Source organism: Suncus etruscus, chromosome 10, assembly GCF_024139225.1.
Source record: "Suncus etruscus isolate mSunEtr1 chromosome 10, mSunEtr1.pri.cur, whole genome shotgun sequence".
NCBI classification, from domain to species: domain Eukaryota; kingdom Metazoa; phylum Chordata; class Mammalia; order Eulipotyphla; family Soricidae; genus Suncus; species Suncus etruscus.
The window spans coordinates 94416838-94437914 of record NC_064857.1 but is presented as its reverse complement, the minus strand read 5'-3'; the positions used below and the strand labels follow the sequence as shown (position 1 = coordinate 94437914).

General features: G+C 36.5%; 1 protein-coding gene across 1 annotated transcript in view; it reads left to right on the top strand.

Annotated features, from left to right (window-relative positions):
* ATP8B4 (ATPase phospholipid transporting 8B4 (putative)) overlaps positions 1 to 21077 on the top strand; it is a 188588-nt gene that overhangs the window by 63380 nt on the left and 104131 nt on the right. The window contains exons 9-11 of the mRNA XM_049781708.1: positions 10695 to 10783; positions 12006 to 12202; positions 20522 to 20730. Of these exons, the coding sequence (XP_049637665.1) occupies positions 10695 to 10783; positions 12006 to 12202; positions 20522 to 20730 (495 nt within the window). The remainder of the gene's footprint in view (positions 1 to 10694; positions 10784 to 12005; positions 12203 to 20521; positions 20731 to 21077) is intronic.

Here is a 21077-nt window from a genome sequence, read left to right as displayed (position 1 = left end):
ATCTTGTTTGGAATGACAGGTTCAGTTATAGAACATGTTATAATAGAACAGCTGTTGTGAGTCACTTTGGGGACAAGATATCCTTCTCATGGCTAGTTCTATGGGAAAATGGTTCTGTTTTGAAGGAAGTAGGGTAGTATATTGAACAGGTCCACTCAAAAGAATTATAACCAAAAGTTTACAGAATTTAGATTAGGTAAATTTGGGTTCATATTTGTTCTAGAATATTAAACCTTTGCTATGTAAAATTCTGAACTTGAGATTCACCCACTATGGCATGGAGATAATAATGAAGTATATAATTGTAAAGACTCCCTCCATGATAAATGTGATTGATAAATGTTGGTTTCTTTTCCCTGTCTCTACCCCCTTTTCATTCTAGATTCCAGAACTCTTGTTTGTTCCATAGACTGAGTTGGGAAAATTTTCTGCTCTGCATTTTGGTAGGGAAAGTAGATTGAAGAGACTACTCTCATTCTTTGTTGTCAGGATGACTATTTTAAGAAGTTCTTCATAATGCAGATAAAGCAGACATGCCTGTGCTGACTTTAGTCTGGCCATAAATGTTCATAGAAAACTAAACTATAATAATAGCAAGAAGAATGAAAGATTGGTTTCATAAACCTCATAATAGAACAGATGTGATGTTGCAAACATTGTAAATCTTGAAAAATTTAATTTGGGGAAATAGTTTTGAGACCTGGATATTATAAAAGTTATTCAAAATTAATTATTACCTTTTGTTTTTATATTATTATCTTAGTTATGTTACCTTTACAGTTGATAGTTTACAAATATAGAACTTGGATCGATCTAATATACATTAACAGCTAGGCTATGTTTCTATGGCAATGGCTTCTCCTTTATTCTCAAGAAAGGTGAACAAATTTTTTCTGGGTCAAAAGTCTTGTTCATTTGGAGTCCATAATAGTCGGTACATTTTTGGGGGCATATTAGGCTCTTATGCTAGATGTCTTATATTTGTCATTCCTGATATACTTTCCTTCTTTCTCATTTTTCTCTCTGACCTAGAAGACTGATTAGTGTAGTCAACAAAATGTATTTACTTAACCTTTGGTTCTATTTGGGATCTGCTATTGGGAACACATGGAAAGAGATGAAAAGAAGATGGAACCTGGAGAGAGAATGAGCAGGCAACCTGAGTTTGATTCCTGGCATTCCATATATTACCTCTACTCCTTTTTAGGAGTGATCTTTGAGCATAGAGCCAGAAGTAAACCCTCATCACGACAGGGTATGGTTCAAAATGACAAATAAACAAAGAAGTGAAGAAAGAAGACTGAAGTATAGATGCCTATCCTTAGGCTGCTTTCTTGATTTCTCACCTCAGGTTGGATCAACATAAGTTGTCTCTTCCTTAGATTTTTCCTTGTTTGATGTGCCAACTTTTCCCTGTGGGGATCTGAATGAGTCACAGTCTTAAGAATATATTGATTACAGAGCATGAAAACCGGCAAAGCTTTGCAAAAGCCGGCTCCCTGTGTGTGACACCAGGCGGGGAAAATCCGCGAAAGTACACCGGCCCAGTGGGGCCCAACTGTGAAAAACTGTGAGTGTGACCTGTCTATGTCTGTCTACTGTCCTCTTGCGTGAAACTCTTGCGAGTGGGGCAAAAAGAGGCTCCAGAAACCTCGCTCGCCCAGACACCATTTCCAGGGAGGGACTACAGAGCATGAAAACCGGCTTAGCTTTGCAAAAGCCGGCTCCCTGTGTGTGACACCAGGCGGGGAAAATCCGCGAAAGTACACCGGCCCAGTGGGGCCCAACTGTGAAAAACTGTGAGTGTGACCTGTCTATGTCTGTCTACTGTCCTCTTGCATGAAACTCTTGCGAGTGGGGCAAAAAGAGGCTCCAGCGGAGCACGGCCGCTCCTCTCCGCTACGCGGCCATGCACTCTTTCTAAGGAAAGAACTCCATTGCAACAAGAAGGAAAAATCACACTAAGAACTGTGCTATATCACAGAAGCAAGCATTTCTCTCCGGACTGTCTTCTCTGTTGCATGCTCGGGCCTAAGATTTGACCCAGTGTGAGGCTTCATCCACGGAGGACTCCCCTCCCTTAGAGGCAAGTCAGCCCATCCAGAAAGGGAGGAGCCAGAGGAGTGTGCTGCCTGCATCATATAGACAATGAATACCACCACAACACGTAGAAAAACCCACAATACAAGTGTGACAATGGGGAAACAACGCAGGCCAGCATCAGACATAGAGAACGAAGATGACAATTCTGAGGACCAGATAATGACCAACCAACTAATCAACCTCTCAGATAAGGACTTTAGACTAGCAATATGGAAGATGCTCAACGGACTCCAAGAAACCATGGATTGAGTTGAACAGAACACTAATAAGAACCAAGAAAATATGAAGACAGAAATCACAAAACTCCAAACTGAAATAACATGTCAACTAACAGGACTGAAAAAGTCAGTAAACGAAGTGAATGACAAAATGGATAAGCTCTGGGACAGGGTATCAGAAGCTGAGAATAGACTTGGTGCTGTGGAAGATGAGATACATAACAATTCCATACAGCAGGAGAGATTGGACAAAAAACTTAAAGCAAATGAGCAGACAATGGAAAAATTAGTCAAAGAATGGGAACAGATGAAAATAAAAGTCTATGATAAGATCAACAGAAACAACTTAAGAATCATTGGAGTCCCAGAGACCCAGGAAGAAAATTTCCAGGAAGAATCAATGGTCAAGAACATCATTAAAGAGAAACTTCCAGAGCTAAAGAATATATGTGATCAAATCCTGCATGCCCGAAGAGTACCAACCAAAAGAGACCCCAGAAAAACCACCCCAAGACACATCCTAGTCACAACGACAAATCCCACAGATAGAGACAGAATTCTGAAAACAGCAAGATCAAAAGGGGAAATCACGTTCAAGCAAGCTTCCCTGAGATTTACAGCAGACCTGTCACCAGAAACACTCAATGCCAGAAAGCAGTGGTGGGATATTGTGACAAGACTGAATGAAATGAATGCTTCACCCAGAATACTATATCCAGCAAAACTCACTTTCCAGTTTAACGGAAGAATGCATGGTTTCACAGACAAAAAACAGCTCAGAAACTTCACAGACACAAAACCAGTCTTAAGAGAAAAACTGAAAGACCTAATCTAAGACAAGACTACCCAAAAGACACATCAAATTTTGAAATAAAGATGGCGTTAAATCCCAGGACAATTCTTTCTCTCAACGTCAATGGACTAAATGCACCAGTTAAGAGACACAGAGTGGCTAAATGGATCAAAAAACTCAATCCAACCTTCTGCTGCCTACAAGAAACGCACCTGAATAGTCAGAACAAACATAGACTCAAAATAAAAGGCTGGAGAAAAATTATCCAAGCAAACAACACCCATAAAAAAGCTGGAGTGGCCATACTAATATCAGATAATGCAAACTTTATACTCAGGAAGGTTGTAAGGGACAAAGACGGACATTTTATATTAATCAAGGGGTACGTAGAGCAGGAAGAATTCACTCTCCTAAACATATATGCACCGAATGAGGGGCCAGCAAAATATTTAATACAACTGTTGACAAATCTGAAAAATAATATCAACAACAACACAATAATTGTGGGGGACCTTAACACGGCTTTGTCAACACTGGATAGGTCAACCAGACTGAAACCCAACAAGAATATACTAGACCTGAGGAGAGAAATGGAAGAAAGAGGCCTAGTGGATATATATAGGACATTCCATCCCCAGAAACCTGGATACACATTCTTCTCCAATGTACATGGGACATTCTCCAGGATAGACTACATGCTGGCACATAAAACATACCTCCATAAGATCAAGAGGATAGAAATTTTGCAGACTACCTTCGCTGACCACAAGGCTCTGAAATTATTTGTGAACTCCAAAGGGACTCAGAAGAAACACTTTAACACCTGGAAGTTAAACAGCCTCATGCTCAATAACCAGTGGGTCTGAGATGAAATCAAGGAGGAAATAAAAAGGTTCCTGGAAACAAATGAAAATAAAGACACAAACTATCAGAACTTATGGGACACAGCAAAAGCAGTACTGAGAGGAAAATTTATAGCTTTGCAAGCACACATCAAGAAGGAAGAAGGAGCTTACCTGAGTAGCTTAATGACACAGCTAATAGAACTAGAAAATGCTCAACAAAAGGACCCAAGAATAGGAAGACAGAAGGAAATAACAAAGCTGAGAGCAGAAATCAACGAAGTGGAAACTCAAAAAACAATCCGAAAGATCAACGAAAGCAGAAGTTGGTTCTTTGAAAAAATAAACAAGATTGATAGACCGCTGGCAAACCTAACAAAGAAAGAGAGAGAGAGAGAAACTTGATAACTCGTATCAGGAATGAAAAAGGAGAGATCACTACTGATATGACAAAGATTCAAAGGGTAATCAGAAACTACTTTGAAAAACTCTACGCCACTAAAAATGAGAACCTGGAAGAAATGGATAAATTCTTGGACTCTTATAATCTTCCACGGTTGAAGGAAGAGGATGTAGCATATTTAAACACCCCCATCACCATTGATGAAATTAAAACAGTAATCAAATGTCTGCCGAAAAACAAAAGCCCAGGTCCAGATGGATTCACTAATGAATTCTATCAAACTTTCCAAGAGGAACTACTGCCAATCTTGGCAAGACTCTTTCATGAAATTGAACAAACAGAAACACTTCCAAATAGCTTTTATGAAGCCAACATCACCTTGATACCTAAACCAGACAGAGACGCTACCAAAAAAGAAAATTACAGACCAATATCACTGATGAATGCAGATGCAAAGATCCTCAACAAAATCCTGGCAAATAGGATTCAATGCCTCGTTAAAAAGATCATCCACTACGATCAAGTAGGTTTCATCCCAGGAATGCAAGGCTGGTTTAACATCCGTAAATCTATCAACATAATACACAACATCAATAACAAGAAAAATAAAAACCACATGATCATATCAATAGATGCAGAGAAAGCATTTGATAAGGTCCAACACCCATTCTTGATCAAAACTCTCAGCAAGATGGGAATGGAGGGAACCTTTCTCAATATAGTGAAGGCCATCTACCACAAGCCAGTGGCAAATATTATCCTCAATGGAGAAAAACTGAAAGCCTTCCCTCTAAATTCTGGCACAAGATAAGGCTGTCCTCTCTCACCACTCCTATTCAACATAGCACTGGAAGTACTTGCTATAGCGATTAGGCAAGAAAAGGATATCAAGGGAATCCAAGGAAGAAGTCAAGCTCTCACTGTTTGCAGATGACATGATACTCTACTTAGAAAACCCTAAAGACTCTATCAAAAAGCTTCTAGAAACAATAGACTCATATAGCAAGGTGGCAGGCTACAAAATTAACACACAAAAATCAATGGCCTTTCTATACAGCAATAGTAATAAGGATGAAATGGACATTAAGAAAACAACCCCATTCACAATAGTGCCACACAAACTCAAATATCTTGGAATCAACTTGACTAAATATGTGAAGGACCTATACAAGGAAAACTATAAAACTCTGCTCCAAGAAATAAGAGAGGACACACGGAAATGGGAACGCATACCCTGCTCATGGATTGGCAGGATTAACATCATCAAAATGGCAATACTCCCCAAGGCATTATACAGATTTAATGCCATCCCTCTAAAGATACCCATGACATTCTTCAAAGAAGTGGATCAGACACTTTTGAAATTCATTTGGAACAATAAACACCCTCGAATAGCTAAAGCAATCATTGGGAAAAAGAATATGGGAGGAGTTACTTTCCCCAACTTTAAACTGTACTACAAAGCAACAGTTATCAAAACAGCATGGTATTGGAATAAGGACAGGTCCTCAGATCAGTGGAATAGGCTTGAATACTCAGAAAATGTTCCCCAGACATACAACCACCTAATTTTTGATAAAGGAGCAGGAAATCCTAAATGGAGCAGGGAAAGCCTCTTCAACAAGTGGTGTTGGCACAATTGGATAGCCACTTGCAAAAAATTGAACTTAGACCCCCAGCTAACATCATGTACGAAGGTAAAATCCAAATGGATTAAAGACCTCGATATCAGCCCCAAAACCATAAGATATATAGAACAGCACATAGGCAAAACACTCCAGGACATTACAGGCATCTTCAAGGAGGAAACTGCACTCTCCAAGCAAGTGAAAGCAGAGATTAACAGATGGGAATATATTAAGCTGAGAAGCTTCTGCACCTCAAAGGAAATTGTGCCCAGGATACAAGAGCCACCCACTGAGTGGGAGAAACTATTCACCCAATACCCATCAGATAAGGGGCTAATCTCCAAAATATACAAGGCACTGACAGAACTTTACAAGAAAAAAACATCTAACCCCATCAAAAAATGGGGAGAAGAAATGAATAGACATTTTGACAAAGAAGAAATACACATGGCCAAAAGACACATGAAAAAATGTTCCACATCACTAATCATCAGGGAGATGCAAATCAAAACAACGATGAGATACCACCTCACACCCCAGAGAATGGCACACATCACAAAGAATGAGAATAAACAGTGTTGGCGGGGATGTGGAGAGAAAGGAACTCTTATCCACTGCTGGTGGGAATGCCGTCTAGTTCAACATTTATGGAAAGCGATATGGAGATTCCTCCAAAAACTGGAAATCGAGCTCCCATACGATCCAGCTATACCACTCCTAGGAATATACCCTAAGAACACAAAAATACAATACAATAACCTCTTCCTTACACCTCTATTCATTGCAGCACTATTTACCATAGCAAGACTCTGGAAACAACCAAGATGCCCTTCAACAGACGAATGGCTAAAGAAACTGTGGTACATATACACAATGGAATATTATGCAGCTGTCAGGAGAGATGAAGTCATGAAATTTTCCTATACATGGATGTACACGGAATTTATTATGCTGAGTGAAATAAGTGAGAGAGAGAGAGAGAGAAACGCAGAATGGTCTCACTCATCTATGGGTTTTAAGAAAAATGAAAGACATTCTTGCAACAATAATTTTCAGACACAAAAGAGAAAAGAGCTGGAAGTTCCAGCTCACCTCAGGAAGCTCACCACAAAGAGTGATGAGTTTAGTTAGGGAAATAACTACATTTTGAAATGTCCTAATAATGAGAATGTATGAGGAAAATGGAGAGCCTGTCTAGAGTACAGGCGGGGGTCGGGTGGGGCAAAGGGAGACTTGGGACATTGGTGATGGGAATGTTGCACTGGTGATGGGTGGTGTTCTTTACATGACTGAAACCCAAACACAATCATGTATGTAATTAAGGTGTTTAAATAAATTTAAAAAAAGATTAAAAAAGAATATATTGATTAAAACAAGTAATCAATTTATAACATCAATAGACCTTTTATTATTATTTTTATTATTTTTTATAATTTTTATTGAGACCAATGTGAATTACAAGTCTTTCACAGTTGAATTTCAGGCACATAATGGCAGTGGATTAGGGCCATTCCCACCACCAGTGTTGACCTCCCTCTGCCATAGTTCCCAGTATGCATCTCATACCTCCACTCTTAAGCCCCTGGACTGCTAGTGTAACAGGTCCCCTTTTTGTGTATAGCTTGTTGTAGTTTGAGTCTCTTGTTTCTATTGCTGTTGACTTTGATTTGGGTATTTAGGTCTGATCATTTTTTACTTCCACTCAATGCTTCTGAGACTTCTTGGCTCCTGGGTCCCTTCCACATTTTTTCCCTCTCAATTTGTAAGAAGATATTGAAATATGAGGCAAAACAAGATGATTCATGTCCTATGGTTTTGTTAAAAAAAATGGGTGGGGGACCGGAGAGATAGCATGAAGATAGGGCATTTGCCTTGCATGCAGAAGGTCAGTGGTTCAAATCCCAGCATCTTATATGGTCCCCCGAGCCTGCCAGGAGTGATTTCCGGGTGCAGAGCCAGGAGGAACCCCTGAGTGCTGCCGGGTGTGACCCAAAAGCCATAAAACCAAAACCAAAACCAAAAACCACACCAAAAACCAATGTGTGGGAACTTCTAATAGACCATTTGTTAAAGCAAAAATATTTAAGTTCTAGTAAAAATAGTTCTAGAGTTAGATATATCTGAGTTCAAATTCTGGCTCTGACATTTACTAATAAGAAATATCAGTTTCACTGAGCTCTTAAACCTCATTTTTTAAATTAGTGAACTCATTTCAACTATAGACCTAGTTTGGACCAGTTTTAAGAGTTAGAAAATATAATAGATGAAAACCTTATATGTTCATTGCTTTAATAGCAATTGCTTAGTAGAAATTAAATAAATGTATTAGTGAATAAATACCAAATGCTGTGAGCGAAGCACTATATTGCTTACTCATTTCCAGTTAAGAATGTAAGGAAACCCAATAAAATCTCTGTACTCATGTACTTTTGGGCCTGGTATGAGAGAGAATATCAAATAATTGTAGTAATGAATCTTTAATCTCAAATTAAGATAAATTCTCTGAAGAATACGAACATGGATTTACAAAAGTATGCGTGGAGCACATGTGCTTGAAAGATCCTTTGCCTAAAGTGACAGCAAAAAGGTTGAAAACTTAAGGTCAGTGTAGAATAAGGAGGTAGAGACATGTGACATTTGACTGAAGATGTAGTTCAGAGCTGGAGAATGCAGGAATTTTGGATTTGTATTCAGATTTCTGGTCTTTATTCTAAGAGTTTTGGGAAGTCATTGCAAGTTTTTCAAACAGATGCTGTGTATTTTTGTGGTATTAAAAAGTTAATTTTCTCCTTCAGTGTTTGCAAAGTTAGTAAATAGAAGGTCTTAGAAATAATATATATTGAGATTGTATATTAGAGTTGCAGGGAGAAAATGTTGATAGACTTTTGTAATAGTCCAGTTAAGAGGTGATGTTACTTTGGATTGGGGGGATATCATGGAGATTAATCACTGAAAGTGGTGCTTTTCATTGGGGAAAAACTTTGGAGGAAGAGTATTGTTGGGTTGTGCACAGGTCACATAGGGACTTTAGAAAATATCCAGTGGAAATACTATATAAGACCAAATAGTTGTATGATCACTAAGTAGTAATAAAAATAATAGGACTTAAACACCAAACCCTAAAGCCAACGACAACAGATCGATACCCAATCTACAACAAACTAGACACAGAAGGGACCGCTTATACTAGCAGCCCGGGGGGCAAGGGAAAGGGATGCATGCTGGGAACAGGGATGGAGGGAGGACAACTTTGGTGGTGGAAATTTTCCCGATTCAATGCCAATATGTCCCTAAAATATTACTGTTACAGATTTGTAATTAACTTTGGTTAAAATAAAAATTATTATTAAAAAAAGAAAATGCATTAAATATATGGGCTTATAGCTATAGATAGTAACTGGGGCTGTGATATTAGATGAGATTTCCCAAGGAAAATTCAATGAAAAAGAAAAATATTGGCCTTTCTCTGTGTTTTAGGGAATTTTAATATTTAATGACTAGTGCAGAGAAAGATGCACTTCATATGAAAAAAAAGGCCACCAAAGAGGTAGGAGAAAAGTCAGGGGAACATTGAAACGTGGAAGTAAAGGGAAGATTGTTTCAAATGGGTTGAATAATCAACAGTGTCAAAAGTTGCTGAGAGATCAAAGAAAGCATGGAGTATATTATGATAACAAGAAATCTGTTTTGATGGAATGATTGGCTCAGAAATAAGGCTGAATAATGAGACGATGCAATAAGAACCATTAAATACAGAAAAAATTTTAAGATCTGTGTCTGCAAGAAGAGATGTGTATGTCAACATCTGCGGATATATTTAAATACATGCTTAACAAGAACATAAAGTAGATTCTTTACTAATCTGGATGTTTATATATACCTAAAAGTTGTACAATTTTAGTACTAACTGTCTGTTACTATTTCAGCATTTACCAATCACAAACTTTATTTGCTCTTTGTGATCTTTATTACAAAAGAAACATTTCCCATCTTTGATGTCCATGTGATTTTAATGAATGATTCTATGGAAATGTGGGTGGTCTTTACACAGCTGTAGTTGAGAATAGAAATTATACTGGGGTACAGTGAATATTATGGGACCCATATCTTTGTTTCAATTTGTCCTTTAAATAAAGAAATTTTTTTGAAGGTTGGACCCATTATTCCTGATTTTTAGAATAGCTTTTTAATAACATAGATGCCTTCCAAGTTTTCTGTATTTCATCTACCTATTTCTTTTTACTAAATGACTGCATAATATGATTATAATCATGAGAATATACTGTAAAAAAGGGAAACTATAGTCAGATATTTTTTGGTCACATTCAGCAGTGCTTAGGAGTTACCCCTGGCTCTGTACTCAGGAATCACTCCTAGCAGAGCTAAGGGGAACCATATGGAATGCTACAAATTGAACCCATATCGGTTGGGCTGTGTATAAGGCAAATGCTTTACCTGCTGAACTATCACTTCACCTCCTGAGATGTCAGATTTAATGAAATATTAATTGGTTTTATCAATCATCATCTCTGTCTTCAATGGATAGTCTTAGCAACGTATCGAATATTTTCTTTTTTAATCATCTAATCGTCCATCTTGAAATCATATAATTTTCTTAGAAACTTTTGAATTGTGCATCTAGTATATAATTATTAATAATATTCTAATAATTTTGAAATTGTCAATTACTTATTATTTTCCTGACAGGTCCTGACACTAAACTAATGCAGAACAGTGGTAAGACAAAGTTTAAAAGGACAAGTATTGATAGACTGATGAATACTCTAGTATTATGGGTAAGTAGCTATAACAAAATCAAGCAAGATCACTAATAATTTTCTTAATGTTTTGTGTATTTTTTATATCTTTCTGGGATTATTTTTTTGAAATTTAGATTTTTCTGTGTAGTCTATATTTGGGAAATTTTCATTTGGGACCTAGTTACACTTTTTAGATTACAGTTACTCAGTTTCTCCTAGAGATATATTGGTGTTTTTAAAAATAGAATTTCATAGTCTTCTTCACATTGCAAAGATTCATTTTTTAAAAAAAATAAAACCACATAATTTAAAGATAGTTGGCTTTTTTGGTCTTACCTTTCTTTGCTTACTTCTTTCCTCCATGCTACGGACAGAGCTGGTCTCATGGGTGTAACCACAATCCCCATTCAGAATGACTCAGACTTGGCTTATTGATATGCTTTACTACGTACAATGGTGCACTTATGAAGACAATTTGTGACTTTATAGTACTGACAATTATGTAGCTAATTCCTCCTCTAGGACCACATTATAATTTTCTTCTTTAATTTAGTCTTCTCATCCTTCTCACCCACATATATATCTTTCTTCTGAAACTTTTCTTTTTTGTTTTCTGAATTTTAAACAATTATATAAAATAAGTGCCATTTGTAATCCTAAAACTCAGGTATTCATTAAATCCTACCCCTTTGTCAGTCAATCTTGTGCTACTCTCTGCTACTCTATTGCTATTTGCTTCCTTTTGCTTTACATTTTTGAGTGATCATATAACTTATTCATATAAATAATTCCAGAGGTGAAGGGAAGGAATACTATTCATATATTCATATTATTTTGGGGAAATAATTACAAATTGAGGACAAACCATAAAATAATTCTTTTGATTTTAGCTACTTATCTGTTCTATCTTATTCTTATCTTAATCTTAGTTCTGTGCCCAAAGACTAGTTATATAATAGTTCTGTGATTTTATTTTAATTTGTTTTGTATTTTATCAATAAAATGTGAAAATAATTGTTCCTATTTCAGTAAATGGAAGAATTAAATACTATACATCTGAAAAACATTTCTGACCTAAGAATTCTTGTTCTTTTCACTATAAGAATATAAATTATACTCATGATCATTGAAAAGAAGTTTTGTAACTTTATTTTCAAAGTGACATTTTTTTTTGGAAGTAGACATGGAGTTATTTTGTATTGATCCAACTAATTCTGGGTTCAGTTTACCCTTAACCAGTCTTCCATTCCCATTTCAGATTTTTGGGTTTCTGGTATGCTTGGGAACAGTTCTTGCAATTGGAAACTCAATCTGGGAGAATCAAATCGGTAACAAATTCAGAAGATTTCTCTTCTGGAGTGATGAAGAAAAGAACCCTGTGTTTTCAGGATTCTTAACATTCTGGTCCTATATTATCATCCTCAATACTGTTGTGCCCATTTCATTATATGTGAGGTAAGATCAGAATTTCTAATTTCCTATAGTCATTGTATTAAGAGCCTTCTTTATGTTTTTTGTTTGTTTTTAAAATGACAACAGGACTATAAATGCCTTGCTCTAATAGTTATTATCTGACATTTGTTACAAATGAGGCAACTAAATGTCTTTTATTTTCTTTTTTATTCAATTTCAGATATGTTTCTCGTAGAAATACATAGAATAAAGTGTAATCATATGTTACCTGATCAATTAGAATTAGGTTGAGATTGGGTAAGACGTAAGCACTTTGGAGAAGACACTTTTAATGAGATGATGCTGCCTGTCATTAGTCTGATTCCAGATACCTGGATTCAGATCCTGTTATATCACTTATAGCTTCACAACCTTGGGTAACTGGATCTACCTTCCAGCTCATCACCTTTTTAATTTTAAAATTGGGGAAAATAACAATAGGCTTTTCTGAGGCATATATAAATGGCTATAAACCTCTTTGAATAAGAGCTTAATATTTTGTTTCCTTTTGGGCCACACCTGGCAGCTATCAAGGATCACTAATGGCAGGCTCAGAGAAGCCAGGGATTGAACCTGAACTAGCTTCATGCAAGGCAAACACTCTACCTGCTGGACTATCACTGGGCCTCTAATATATATTACTTTTAACTATTATTAGTAGTAGCTGTAAATGAGTTCACAAAAGAGTTGTATTATAGTTGGTCATACTTGGCACTTTTAAAATAGGAAATATAATCAATAGTTCCCAATAATTTCATCTGTTGTTTCTAGATTGGTACTACAAATTAGAGATTGCTCTCTCTAAATATGTTTATGAGTATGTGTAAGTATATACATATTTCTCTGTGTGAACATGTGATATATCCATATAAATATCACAATTCTTGAGCTCTAAGGTATTCTTAAATCTAAGATATTCACTTCCTATGTACACATATATGTATATGTATGTGCATGTTTTATCTGACTGGAAGTTAGTCTTGGAATCTATAACTAAGGTATTCTTGATCCTCATTCCACTAATTTTGAGCCAGTCTCAGAGTCACTGAGCCACTATGGGTCTTAGTTATTTGACATTCTTCATCACCACTATTTTAACAGTCCAAAAAAATCATCAAACTCTAAATCCCCACTAATTTTTACAAGCTTCTTTTTCTCTCTTTCCAAAGTCCTAGCTAGGATGAAGCAAGGGAAGTTTAATGTACAAAATCCACCCTTGTTTTGGATAGTGGTCAGGAAATTGAAATGTCAAGTTGTGGGAAATTGACTTGAAGTAGTGGCATGTGGCCATAACACCACAAATTGCTTTGAGCCTTCTGGAGCTGTGGTCAGCTCGGGTTCTATTTAAACTGCATACTACTGGATCATCTTTGATTCTGAGGACCTCTCATGCTTGTATCCAATTATAAAGTCTGTAGTAAATCCTTCTCTTTGCCAGAAGAAATCTGGTCAGCTTTTATTGCTTTCCTTTTATGTTCTAAATGAATAATAAATACTCCTAGTGGCTCATCATTTGCACATTTGTAGTTTCATGTGTACTCATGAAGGAATTATATTCTGTATACTCTGTTACTTTGAAGTACATTGTCTTGTTTCATCTGATAATTTGAGCAATTGTTTTATGAAGCGACCAAGGCTAGATTTCCAGGTTAGCATTCCTTTCCCTCTAATCTCTCTCTTTCCTGGTCAAAAGTAGACCTATTTAGAGGAGTCAAAGCTCAGATTCTGATCTGAGCACAACCACAAAGAACTCTGGGCCATTGGAGCAAGCACTTGACTTCTCTGTGCCTTAGTTTGTGTAGCAAATAAAGTCAGCATTAAAAGACTTGAGTTCCTTTTGGTTCAAAATAATATCACCTTTACTTTAGATTGCATTTAAAGTTTTGGCTCACCTATATCTCTCACTGATCTCATGGAGTAATTATTTTTGCATCTCTTTCATAAATGAGATGACTTGCTCAGTTAGGGGAGAACTAGGGCCAAACACTAGGCTTCCTACACCTGGACACAATGCTTCTTTATTCCTAAAGAGTGCATGAAAAGAAAAAAAAATCAGCATAGAATATCAGCATTAGAAAAGAATCAGCATAGGATAAAGGAGGCTAGAATTCTCTACCTGTTGAGAGTAATCAAGAATCCATCTGTCTCTTAGTGATTTCCAGGGAGCAAAAAAGCACTTCAAGGAATTTCAGGTTGTTCTATCCTCAAGTTGGAAACTTAGCAAACAAAAATAAGTTCCTAGGTATTTCTATTCAGAATCATGCAAAGTCCTTTTTACAAACGCTTTCACTCGGTTTTTTGAATAGGTACAAAGAACAAATTAACTCCATATGCCACTTGAAGATAAAAGTCCAGACTTTAGTTAACAATTCCATGTTGCAAGCAAAGGAGGCAAAAAACAAACCAAGGCGATGTCAATTTGTTTATCTGTAGTTTTAAAACATCCCCAGCTATTCGTTATTCTTTTTTAAAAATACATTATCTTCAGAAATGTAGTCTTCCAAGAAATGAGTGTTGTGCATGTTTTTTTTTTTGTTTTTTTATTCAAAGCAATAGGAACTCATTTCCTTGTTTCTTATTTGGTGACAGAAAGGGTGGAATTATAAGCCTTGATCTTTGAGCATTCAGGCAGAAAACTTTAAGCAGCCTGATTCTACTAACTCTGAACATTTGTCTTTCTCTGCTATGACTAAACAAAGGGCTAAATGTTGTGCTGTCTCTTTTCAATTCTTTTATTTTTTTCCAAACCAAAAGACTATCCTCCTGCTCTATAAGCTATTTTAAGGCCTAAGGCCTCACATTTATTGAAAATGCTTTCTTTAGTTCCTACTGTCACATGGATCAAATTTTGGTCCATTACTGTGCTTTGTGAGTACAGGAACTAATGGATTTCTGAAATCTTTGAGTGATTTATACCTGTATGCAGCCATTTTGGTGGCATTCTTACAGGTCTTCATTGGCCTTATCAAATGTTTAAATAATTGGCCCTGTGATTATTTGTGTGGTTGCAGATTAGTAACTTAACCTTTCTAAACATTAATGTCCTTCTGGGTGAAGTTATAACTCAAGGGTCAAGTCTTTCATTCACCTGAGTGACTGCCTCTAGCATGTAAGACATTGTGCCATTGAGAACTATCATAACAATGTGAATGAATGAGGGAAGTAGAAAGCCTTAGTACAGGCTGGGGTGTACAGGGAGTACAAGCAGGGGTGGGGTGGGGAAGAGGGAGGATTGGGACATTGCATTGGTGATGGGAATGTTGCACTGGTGAAGGGGGGTGTTCTTTACATGACTGAAACCCAACTACAATCATGTTTGTAATCAAGGTGTTTAAATAAAGATATTAATTAATAAAAGAAGACATTGTACCTGGTCTGTTTAATGTACTAGCACATTTTGAGTGAGAAGAATAATGGATACGAAATTGAATTAGACCCACTACCAGAACTGGTTTTTTTTTTGTTAGTCCTTCAACTTTTGAATATTTTCATAGAGAAATATCTAAAACTTTAAGCATGTGCTGACAGTTTTTGATAACAGAACCAAACAAGTAGAATAGTCTCAAATTTCACTGACTTTAATTCAATTAAAATTTAAAGTGCATTAATTAACTTGAATATAGTTGCCCCACCATTTTAATATATAAAATCTTTTTTTTTTTGTTTTTTGGGCCACACCCGGCGGTGCTCAGGGGTTACTCCTGGCTGTCTGCTCAGAAATAGCTCCTGGCAGGCACGGGGGACCATATGGGATGCCGGGATTCGAACCAACAACCTTTGGTCCTGGATGGGCTGCTTGCAAGGCAAACGCTGCTGTGCTATCTCTCCGGGCCCATTTTAATATATAAAATCTTTAAGCATTATGATTACAAGCATGTTTGTAGTTAGGTTTCAGTCATAAACAGAATACCCCCCTTCAACAGTGCAATGTTCCCACCACCAGTGCCCCTCCCTTCTCCTGCCCCGCCTGTATTCACGACAGGCGTTATACTTCTCTCATTCTTTAACATTGTCATGCTAGGTGTTAGTGTAGTTATTTCCCTAACAGCATTCACCACTCTTTGTGGTGAGCTTCAAATTGTGAGCCAGTCCTTCCGACCCTTCCAGCCCTTAACTCTATTGTCTCTGGGCCTTATTACAATAATGTCTTTAATTTTTCTTAAAACTCATAGATGAGTGAGACTATTCTGTGTCTATCTCTCTCCCTCTGACCTATTTCACTCAGCATAATAAATTCCTATTAAAGAAGTAGGAGATCTAAAGAGAACAAATAGTAGCAGGAAAGTATTGAAGAAATACATGCTGACTGTGATTTATTTATTTATTTTTATATCAGATGTTTCTACAGAGATTTTTAATTTAGTTTAAATATGCTACTATTCTTTTTTAAAATTTAACTATTCATCTATTTAACAATTGCCAGAATTCATATTCAAATCTAGACAATTATTTTAAGCCTATGATGAAAGATGTTTGTAGTCTAGCTTCGTGTGTGTGTGTGTGTGTGTGTGTGTGTGTGTGTGTATGTGTTTGCTAAATATGTTACTATTCTTATTTAAATAAATGAACTGGCACCATAACACTTTTGGAGAAGAAAACATAGCAATGTTTAGTTTGCTTTAAAACTAGAAGCATAGAATTTAATACCTAGAAAAAACTTGGGGTATCATCTATCCTAACCTTTTCAGTTTACAGAAGAGAAAACCAAAGCTGATTTTCTGGAAGAAATTAAGTAATAGATTGTGGATCCCTGGTGTGGGTCAAAAAACATGCAATGGACAGAAATGAAAATCAATTTGTAGAAGAGGATAGAGAAGATGATTAAAAATCTGAAGAAATCTAACAGGATAATTCTGTATGCAACTCCTAGTAAAATAGTTCACTGATTTATGTTACTCACCACATTTTTAAATTGATAAGCTTTATATATATATTTGGTTTAGGGTCATACCCAGCAGCGCTCAGGGGTTATTCCTGGCTCTGTATTCAGAAATAGCTCCTGACAGGCTCAGGGGACCATATGGGATGACGGGATTCGAACCACAGTCCCTCCTGGGTCAGCTGCATGCAAGGCAAATGCCCTACCACTGTGCTATCTTTCTGGCCCCTGAATAAGCTTTTTGAGTGGAGAATGTTCCCAAGAAGTGCTCAGGGAGCCTGGGGGTCATTCCTGTTGATTCTCAGCAAGCCAGGCCAGATGGGAATGTGCACCAGGCAGCTAGTGCTGCGTGGATGCCACAGTGTTTGGCATGTAGTGCCAGAGATAAAAGAAATTTTGAGTTCTCGTGTATACTAGGTATGCGCAAAAGCCCTTTGACTTATTTCCTGGCTCTCTAAAAAGCTTTTAAACACAAAAACACAGAGGACTGGAGTGGGCAAGTATTTACTCAGTGGGTAACCAACCCGGGTTTGATCCCTGGCATCCCATATGGTCCCCTGACACTGCCAAGAGTAATTTCTGAGCTTAGAGCCAAAAATCACCCCTGAACACTGCTAATTGTTGACTCAAAACCAAAAATAAATAAATAAAAATATTGTGCTTTAGGTTAAGAAGAGTTAAAAATATTATTTCATTAATAAAAAGATAGAATGTCCAGGAGCAAGTCTATGGAGATATGCTATGTGAAAAACAAAGCAAAGTAAAACTAAACTGAAATGAATTACGTGGCAGTAATGAACAGAGTTAACTTTTGGAAATAGAATTTCTGAAAATCTAGCCTTGGTGAAATTACATTTTAGTATTACAAAATACCAGTTCTTTGCAAAGAATTAAAAGCTTTATTTCACCATTAAAAATTACAATAAGTTTAATGAAAAAAGCTGATTATTTTATGACTCTAAGTTTTATTTGGAGAAGTATATTGTTTCTATCATGAAGAATGAATGAATGATTAAAGCTAAGAATATTTGAAAAAGAAGAGAATAAATGTTCTCTTATCACTTCCCAGGTATTGCCAAATTTTATTTTGATAAAATAATAATAACAAAACGAATTAGCTGTTATTTAAAGGAGTAAAATAAAAATCTCTAAAGTGCACTTTTTTGGGGAAAATAATCTAGATGTGACACAGAAGCATACAGACACAAGAAGGAGAATTCACTGTTAAACTAGTGAATTTTTAAAAACTTTGAAAAAATGTCAATTAATTCCTCATATATCTGCCATATACTTGAAAAAATTCCAATTGTGATTAGGATCAGATACTACAGGAGCTTGCTCTGCATGAAACTAATGCTGTTGAATTTCAGACACCACATATTAGCATCATCAACAGTGATTTTGAACACAGAGCCAGGGAGTGATTCCCTGAGTACTATCCCAGGAGTGATCTCTAAGTACAAAGACAGGAGTAAGTCCTAAATACCACTGGGCATGATTCCCAAACACAGACAAAATGCCAACTGTGATAAAAAATTAAGTTGGGGGCCCGGAGAGATAGCACAGCGGCATTTGCCTTGCAAGCAGCCGATCCAGAACCAAAGGTGGTTGGTTCGAATCCCGGTGTCCCATATGGTCCCCCGTGCCTGCCAGGAGCTATTTCTGAGCAGACAGCCAGGAGTAACTCCTGAGCAACGCTGGATGTGGCCCAAAAACCAAAAAAAAAAAAAAAAAAAAAAAAAAAAGATCCCATTCACAATAGTACCACAGAAATGTAAATACCTTGGAGTCAACGTAACTCAAGAGGTGATGGGCCTATATAAAGAAAACTACAAAACACTGCTTCAAGAAATAAAGGATACAAGGAAAAAATTAAGTTGGAGGGCCAGAGAGATAGCACAGTGGTAGGGCGTATTACTGCATGCAGTGATCCAGGATGGCTGGTGGTTTGAATTTTGGCATCCCATATGGTTCCCTGTGCCTTCCAGGAGCTATTTCTGAGCACAGAGCCAGAAGTAACCCCAGAGCATAACTGGTTATGACACAAAAACCTAAAATAAAAAAAATTAAGTTGGTAAACTTGATAAAAAACTAGAAGAAAAACAGATTATATGGTTGTATTTATATAAATAAATTATATAAATAAATACTTTATAGGGAAAAATTCCCCAAACTACAGACAGAATCTATAAATTTTACTAAGAATCGAAATTTCTTTCAATACAAATAGTAGTAGCAAAATAAGTAAATACATTTAAATATAAACATAAAAAATAGTGGAACATTTTAAAATAAAATAATTGTATAACATTTATATAATACATGTCTAACATGTTACAAATTACACATATAATTTTATGAACGCATAATAAGCACACTAATATCTAAATAAGAAAGATAAAAGAGGCAGATAATACATAATTTTTTTTGAGAAGAGATAGAGCTGGTTAACAAAATATTAACAAGATTCCACACAGTGTAAAGCAAAGACAAGTAGTACACAATAGTGAGAGGCCATTTGGTCTGACATGTGGTAAAATAATTATTTGTTTATTTATTTTTGGGTCAAACCCAGTGGTACTCAGGTATTACTCCTGACTGCCTTCCGGAATCACTTCTGGCAGGTTCAGGGAACCAAATGAGATGCTGGGGACCAAACCTGGTTCAGTCACATTAAAGGCAAGTACCAGCTCCACTCTGCTATTATTGCCTGGCCCCAGTAAAATAATTTTTAAAAAATAGTTTTGAAATAACATGTGCTGATTTATCATGGATTTATAACAACAAATTTCCAATAATTTCCTTGTTGACAGGTACATTGTTTAAGCCTTTTTGGGAATAAGATTGACGTGTTGCATGACAAAGGCTAAAAGTATTTCTATTTTGTCTACAGAAATACCACTTTTAGGGTTGATAAGTCCTACATCACTAAAGATCATGAAGATTGTTTTTTCTTGGTGAACGATAGGATAACATATTCTTTTCATTTTGTGAATATGTTTGCTTAGTGCTTTGTGAAGATACTGTTTCCTTGCTCTTGGCAAAAGTGAAGCTATATTAACCAATGTACTGAAAAGTTCTCAGCAACTCATTTTTTTAGATCAGACATCTGATAAACACCATTATTACTGGTTTCCCTTGATACCTAAGAGATACCGATTAATATGCTACGTAAGAATTCTCACCTGAGGCTATTAATAAAGAACGATAGAGCATTTGCTGAAATTTCATGGCAAGTGAGCCTAGTTCACAAGATCGAAAAGAAACAGAAAAATATAAAATCATTCTCTATTGAAAAGTTTCTGACAGTCACTAGGACCTAGGAACAAAGCCTCCACATTTTCTTTTTTACTCTGGAAACTTGGCAAATATCTTGCTTTAGCAAAGTTATGTATGCTTTGAAATTGATGGAGATTTTTTTTTCCTATTTTAATGGATGAAAGCATGGAAGTCATTCGCCTGGGACACAGTTATTTTATAAATTGGGATCGAAAGATGTATTACTCTGGGAAAGCGACACCTGCTGAAGCTCGGACTACCACCCTCAATGAGGAACTGGGCCAGATTGAATATATTTTCTCCGACAAAACAGGCACCCTCACTCAAAACATCATGACTTTTAAAAAATGTTCCATTAATGGAAAAATCTACGGTAAGGGAAAGTCTTTTTCTTAATGATATTATTAAAAGTTGTCTTATTTGAGTGTGTGTGGCTGTTTCAATACTGTCTGGGAACATGGGACCAACCACCACCGATATTCAGTCATAGGGTGCTTGGGGACCATTAAGGTTGTGAGTTGAAAAGAAGAGGTCAGTAAAAGTGTCAGGTATCAAGATCAGAGTCTGGTGAATGCAAGGTATATATTCCAACCTTTTGATCTAACTGCCCCATCCCCTGTTAATAATTCTTAACTAAACAACAGTCGTGGGTTAGAGAGGTAGTACAGAGAGTAGGGCATTTGTCTTTCATGCATTTGACCTGTGTTTCATCTCTGGCAT